Source organism: Orycteropus afer, unplaced genomic scaffold (assembly GCF_000298275.1).
Source record: "Orycteropus afer afer isolate SDZICR_OR568_19922 unplaced genomic scaffold, OryAfe1.0 scaffold01132, whole genome shotgun sequence".
Classification (NCBI taxonomy): domain Eukaryota; kingdom Metazoa; phylum Chordata; class Mammalia; order Tubulidentata; family Orycteropodidae; genus Orycteropus; species Orycteropus afer.
In genome coordinates this window covers 152,269-159,319 of record NW_006922719.1, presented here as the reverse complement: position 1 = coordinate 159,319, position 7,051 = coordinate 152,269, and the positions used below count along the sequence as shown (strand labels likewise).

Here is a 7,051-nt window from a genome sequence, read left to right as displayed (position 1 = left end):
GTGGGGTAGTGGTCCTGGGGGAGGGTATGATGGGGAAGTGAGTAGGCCTGGCCTCAGTGTGGGAGGCTGGCACGGCCATGCTGTCCGCCGGCAACTGCCGAGACAGAGAAAGAGACAGACAGACCAGGTGAAGGAGCGATGAGAGCTTTGTTAGCACCCAGTAGACAGGCCAATGGGTGGGCTGATAGGCTGATGGTTGGGTGTTGGGGCAGGCAGCAGGGGACATGTGGGCAGGTGAGCATGAGTCAGGCAAGTAGGCAGGCAGCAAGCATGGGGGATGCAGTCGGGGGCTGCCCTGTGAAGGGTGTGGCATCCCTCCAGCCGCTGCCTGTTGGGGCCTGGGTCTGTGGCTTAGTACTTGGCTTAGAACTCTGTGTCCACCACACGGAAAGCTGGCCTGCCTGCAGGGGAAAGCAAAGCGGATGGCTATTGGTGGACAAGCAGGTAGGTGAGTGGGGCAGAGGAGGGCTGGGCATATATCTACCTGAGTCAGGCATTGATGAAGACCGAAGGCTGGCCTCCTTTTGTAGCTGGATCTCCTTTAGTGCAAATATGGAAGTAGCTATGGATAGAAGGGAGACAGGTGGGAAATGACCTATGGGGCAATCTAAGACAACTCCCCATATGGCCTCATTTGGGAGAATTAGAAAAAGATGCCCCTTCTTTGAGAGGCTTGACTTTCATCTGTCAAATAATTCCATACACAAACCAGATGCAACTAGAGAAAATGGAATATGGACTATATGACACCAAGAAATTGTTAATTTTATCAAGTGTGATAATGGTACTACAGGTACTACTACCTGTTAAGTTAGGTGATGAATGGTGTTTGGGATTTGATATAAATTAACCTAGTGGAGAGATACAGGAAGTGGGATTTTTTTTTAAAGTGTGATAACGGTATTGTTTTTTAAAAATCTTTTAAGAGACACATACTAAAATTATTTATGGATGAATGACATAATGTCTGGCATTTGATTTAAAATAATCAGAGAGAATACAGTAGATGAAACTAGATTAGCCACAAATTGATGACTGTTGAAGTGGGTAATAGATTCTTAGGGGCTCATAATATAAAAGTTTTAAAAGCCAGATATTAAAAGAGAACCTCCCATGTGATTCCATTTATACAAAGCACAAAAACAGGGAAAACTTATTATCTATATTGTTAGAAGTCAAAATACTGTTAACCCTTGGAGAAGGGGTGAGGAATACCTGAAGGGGATGCAAGGGTCTTCTGGGGCCTTATAACATTCTGTTTCTTGTCCCTAGCATTATATGGGTGTGTTTAATTTGTGAAAATTCATTATTCTGTATACTAAGAATTTGTGCATTTTTCAAGGAAACATTAACTTAAAGTAACATTGCATCTATTTTCCTCTATGTTTGAAAATTTTCATAAAAGGTATAATATAAAAAAGGAAATGAACTTTTTTGTAATAAACACAACTCCAATGTGTAAAGAGGGTGGCACAGTGATTAATGTGGTGGCTGCTAACCAAAAGGTTGCTGGTTTGAACATACCAGCCACTCTGTGGGAGATGTGGCAGTCTGCTTACATAAAGATTTACAGCCTTGGAAATTCTATGGGGCAGTTCTACTCCATCCTGTAGGGTTGCTCAGCTGGAATCAACTTGATGGCTGTGGGTTTGGCCTGGTTTTGGTACCCCCTTAGAGGTGAATTAGCCAGAGTGCTGTACAACCTGCCCAGCTGTCTGCAGCAGGCCTGTACCCACCCTAGCCCTCCACCAGCCAGTCCACACCCAAGGCCCACTCACTGTCAGGAAGTTTATGGATCCGCTCCCCTAGACTGAGGAAGAATGGATGTTTCATGGCGTCCTCTGCAGAGATCCGATTACGACCCTCAAACTGAAGGGGTGATGGGGGGATATTGGTACCTTCAACAAGATGGTCTCTCTTCTGCCCCACCCCAGACCCTGCCCCTGGGGTCTCTGTTTACCCACACCGGAAGCACCCCTACCCAGAAGACTGGCCCAGGAAGATGGCCTCACCTGCAGCAGCTTGGTGAGGAGATCGGCCCCATCACTGTCAAGTCTATCACAAGGACAAGGGAACCTGCTTTAAACTGAGTTTTGGCACTCTAGCCCCTAACACAAATACACACACACACACACACACACACAAGCCTCACCGGGGTGCATGGCTCAAAAGGGCCTCGGCTCGGTACTTGGGGTAGTTGTATGTCTTGAACTCCTCATTAGACAGGATGCCTGGCCATGTCTCTTCGGTTGGGGTTCCTAACAGGGAAGAGTCACCGTAAACATCTTACAGGTCCTACCTGGCATGCCCCCATGACTCCCAGGGCTCATGCTCCCTCACCCAGGATGCGGAAGATGAAGTGCAGCTGTTCCTCCACCGTGGAGCCCGGGAAGAGAGGCCGGCCTGTGGCCATCTCATAGAAGATGCAGCCCACACCCCTGGGCAGGGAGGGCACAGTGAGTAGGAAGGCAGTCGACTGGCTGGCCATTGTGACCAAGCCACCCCCTTTACTACATGGCCCCTGCTGGCCACACTTCCACCTGTCCTCACCACATGTCAATCTGGGTGGAGTAATCTGTGGACCCCAGCAGGATGTCAGGGGGTCGGTACCACAATGTCACCACCTCGTTGGAGTACGTCTTCGTTGGGATTGACTTGGCCCGAGCCAGGCCTGGGAGGTGGAGAGAAGTGGCAGCTGGAATTGAGGAGGTCCTAAGCAAAATCTGGGGCAGAGTGCAGTTGGGATTGAGAGTATCCTAAGCAGTCTGAAGAGGCTAAAGTGAGGGAGTTGGGGTATAAATGAGCCTCAAATAGATCTGAGGGTAGATAAGCAGGTAAAGAATGAGGCTGGGGGAGGGGATTAGAGTGTGAGGAAAGTTAAGGGGGTCCTGGGGAAGGGGAATGAGACTAGATGTTCAGAGAAGGGGGAGTTTGGGTGTACCAAAATCAGCCAGCTTGAGCTCTCCCCTCTCGTTGATGAGCAGGTTCTGGGGCTTGAGGTCTCGGTGTAGCACCTTCTGCCGATGGCAGTAGGCCAGGCCACGGAGCAGCTGGAACAGGAACAGCTGGGGACCCAGGAACAGCAGGTAGTGTCAAGGAGTATTCACCAGCTCGACCTCCAGCCAGCACTGCTCCCCCTCCCAGACACCGAGCCCATGAACCTTGCCATATAAATGAAGACAGGGTCCCAAAACCCTCCAAGAACTCCCAGTAAAGCAACCAAATGGGAAAAGTCCATTTCTAGATTTTTTGAGCGAAATGTGTGAGGGGGGGCCCCCTTGTGCCCCTGCTTCCTGCCCCACACCCACTTTCACGTTGTGCATGTTGATGACATTCCCACAGTCATCCAGGTACTGCTTCAGGTCCTTGTCCTGGGGAAAGAAAAGGAGGAGGTACAGGAACAAAGGTCATACCCCATGGCTCCTGGCCATCTTCCTACCTCCCCCCAATATCCACTGCCACCCAACCTTACCAGGTACTCAAAGACAAGAGTAAGGGACTTTTCTGTGTGGATAATGTCATGTAGTGTGACGATGTTGGCATGTTTGAGGTCCTTGAGCAGGGACACTGCAGAAAACATGGGGGTGGGACCAAAGAAAAGTCAAGGCCCCATCCTAAGGATAGAGATAAGGACAGGGACCATCTTTCCCCATGCAGATTAGATTAATGCTTTGTAGGTACTGCCCCAATCCAACATATGCCAGTTAGAAAATATGTCTCCATATTTCAGATGTGGAAACCAAGACTCAGAGGAACCTGAGACTGTAGCCTCAGGCTCATTTTGTATGACACTAGATTTTCACAACCTTTTTTGGATTTCTGGAAAAGGAGTCTTGCTCTAATCCTCAGCACACAGGCCTGCAGCATTGTGTGAACTTGAGTCTATACGTTCAATTTCTTTGCAATTCAGATTCATTCCACATATTTCCTAACTTGAAAGTTGGGTCAAATAAATTGGTGAGCACTTCCAGGGGTGCTCTCAGAACCAAAGCAAGCACATTATGTCCAAATCATTTGCCTTTTCTTCAAACAGGAGAGGATTTTTTGTTGCCTGGATTATTGCCTAGAGATGCACGTGATGGGCACTTTCTCTAGTGGACCAGCCAACAAAGGCATGAAGCTCAGAGCATCAGGAAGTCTCAGAATCCCCAGCCTCTTTTCTCACTACGAGACATGTATGTGTGCAATAAACGGAGTCCAGGAAGCCTGGGGCAGATAGGGTGAGGGTCTGTACCTTCCCGGATGGCAGTGCAGGGTGCCCCCTCTTCATGTTCCAGTCTGATCTCCTTGAGTGCCACAAGGTTATCTGTTAGTTTGCTTTTGCCCTTGTAGACAGTGGCATAGGTGCCCTGGCATATGAGAAAAAAGAGATAGGAGGAGAAGCTATGAGGCTGCAGGGAATTCTCACTGACCCTCATACCCACCATGGGCCTCCCGGCCGTCCCTCACCTCGCCCAGCTTGTCCAGCTTAATGTAGGTCTCCAATTTCCCAAAGCCGATCTCGGACTGTGGGGTAAAGGAGGCAGGTTTAAGCAGGCTCAGAAGAGGGAAATGGGATAGGAAGGAGGACAGGAAGAGGAAATGCTCACCAGGCTGACACGACGGAGGCGGCGGCTAAGGGGCTTGTCGAAGATGGGGCTATTGAGGGTCAGCTTCTCAAGGTACCCCTCAGGTAGCCGAATGTCAGCTGGTAGCGATAGGCGCTTATTGATGTCCTAGTAGCCAAAACAGGGGAGAAAGGATCATGAGCCTCCATCCCCTCCAAGTTCCAATTTCTTTTTCCAACCCCTCCATCACATGAGTAGGGGGTTAGCACCTCAGTGGAGATCTTGCGTGGGGGATGGTTGCGCATGCGCACCCTCACTGGCGACTGCACCTCATCTGAGGATGTGGCTGAAGCCTGGTCACTCTCCCCGTCAGACCCCATCTTCAAGTCCTCGTGTACAATCTCTGGTGGAGGGGGAAGAGAAGGCAGGCCATGTGGCATCAGGACATCCAGAACACTCCATCCACCACATTCCCTCACCACACACATGTGCACATGGCTCCCAGACCAGCCTGAAATACTTCAGGAAAGAGGATGCAGGGCCCAAGTAAGGCTCATACAAGTCTAGAACAAGGTGAATGGGGTATAGGGGGGTGGACCAATAGTCACCTAGTGAAGCACCCTGTTCCAGGGACAAGCTGAGATTGTAGCTGACCCAGGGCCAGCGGACAGATGGCGGCAGAGGCAGCCAAGGGACCTGAGGAGGCAGGCCCAGGGGGTCCATAGAAGAGAACAAAGGGGCAGAGGGAGGCTTGGGGCAGCTGCTGCAAGCAGGGTATGCCTGGGTGTAAAGCTAAGTAAAGGGGGACAGGTAGGCAGAGAGAGGGTGTTGACAGAGGATGGCAGGGAAGGGAGAAGAGAGTACATGGAGGACAAGGAAGGGAGAGAAAAGAGAGAGAGGAAAATTAAAACACAAATCTAAAAGAAACTTGGCCAGAAGGCAGCACCTGGGAACCAGCCTGGGTGGTAGGGGAGAGGGAGTAGTCAGTGGCCCCACCTTGTGCAGCGCTGAGTAGGCCCCGTCCAGAGCGAAGTTCTCCAGGGGCAACACGTGTGGGGGCCTCTCCAGGGTCACTGCCACCACCACCACCACTCTCATCCAGGCCTATCTGCTCAGGGGCACCATTGGTCTTGTCTACACCTCGGCCCCCTCGGAGTGTCATCGACAGCTGCCGTTTGATCTTCTTCATCCGATCCATGGCGACCTGAACAAGGGGCATAAACGGGAATGGGTCCCACGTTAGCATCTGCCTAACCAACAGGATATTCTAAAGTCCATGGCAACCTAGTGGGGATCATTGGTATCAACCTGTGTTAGTGCCTACCCAACCTCTGTAGACTCCTGGAACTTCTAAGGATTTCCAGAAACCTAACATGAACAAGGACCCTTGTCAGTGCCTGCTCAACCATGGGCAGCCCTTTGAGACTCAGCCACCTGGGTACCCAGGCTTCGGTGGCTGGCTGAAGGCAAGGGCCCACTGGGTGGGGCATTGGTCTCTACAGGGGCAGCCTCAGTGTAGGAGCAGAGGGCTCTACAACAGATGTTCTCAGGTACAGCAACAGTGGTGGATCCAGCTGTGGGTGGGGCAAGGGGCTCTCCCAGGGCCTTGGGACCACTGACCCAGCCCTAGGCACACCCACAGAATGGCATGTTCCTCTAGCACCAGCCCCACATCACTGCCAGATGCCAAGGCAGAATGCTCCCCATAGCCACAGGGATGCTCTCGCCTCTCCTAGCTCCCTAGCAACCATCGTCATGGTGACAAGTGGACCACACCACTGGTCTAGCCAGGTGGGGGAAGGATGCAAGGAGGGGGAGCCTTCCCAGAACTGACCACTGGGTGGAGCCATGGGGAGGGGTCTCAATGCATACCAGCTATCCTCAGGGCTTACTAGAAAGCCTCAATCAGATGGGGACCCAGAGGGTCCCACCCAGAGTTTTACAATACAAGCCAGGTCATATTTTTCCTTTGGTTGAGAATGCACCACATCTTCCTTATCACCCCAAATAAACACCCCCAATGTGGCCCACACTGTCCTGTCTCACCAGCCCCTTTAACCTCTCTAAACTTGCCTTCCCCTTTATCATTCCTAATTGCTGTTCAGCACAGTTCCACCTCAGGGCTTTTGCACTGGCTGTTCCTTGTGCCTGGAACACCTTTCCCCCAGATTTCCAAATAGCTTGTTCCCTCACCCATTTAAGACCATTGCTCAAATGTCACGTTTTTCAGTGAGGCCTCCAAGAACCACATTTAATATCTCAACCATCCTTATCTTTCCTCACCTTGCCTATTTTCCCCACTGCAGTCATCACTTTATTAGAAATGTCATTGATGGTGGTAGTGTGTGCTGTCCCTTCTGATTCACAGTGACCCTATAGAAAAAAGTAGAACTGCTCCATTTTCCTAGGGTATCATTTTCACAGTGGTTAAGCGCTCAGCTTCTAACCGAAAGGTCAGTGGTTTGAACCCACCAGCCCACTCCATGGGAGAAAGATTTGGCAGT

At 50.8% G+C, this 7,051-nt stretch overlaps 1 protein-coding gene across 1 annotated transcript; it reads right to left on the bottom strand.

Annotated features, from left to right (window-relative positions):
- Positions 1–363: 363 nt before the first annotated feature.
- Positions 364–6,098, bottom strand: CDK16 (cyclin dependent kinase 16). Its single transcript, XM_007958797.1, has 16 exons — positions 5,982–6,098; positions 5,544–5,751; positions 4,817–4,950; positions 4,590–4,715; positions 4,450–4,506; positions 4,235–4,349; positions 3,473–3,567; positions 3,309–3,371; positions 2,942–3,065; positions 2,551–2,671; positions 2,341–2,438; positions 2,153–2,258; positions 2,013–2,055; positions 1,779–1,869; positions 485–562; positions 364–401 (listed from the first exon to the last, which is right to left on the bottom strand). The coding sequence occupies exons 2-16, from the start codon at positions 5,743–5,745 to the stop codon at positions 364–366; spliced, it is 1,491 nt and encodes a 496-aa protein (XP_007956988.1). The 5' UTR covers positions 5,746–5,751; positions 5,982–6,098.
- Positions 6,099–7,051: the final 953 nt, after the last annotated feature.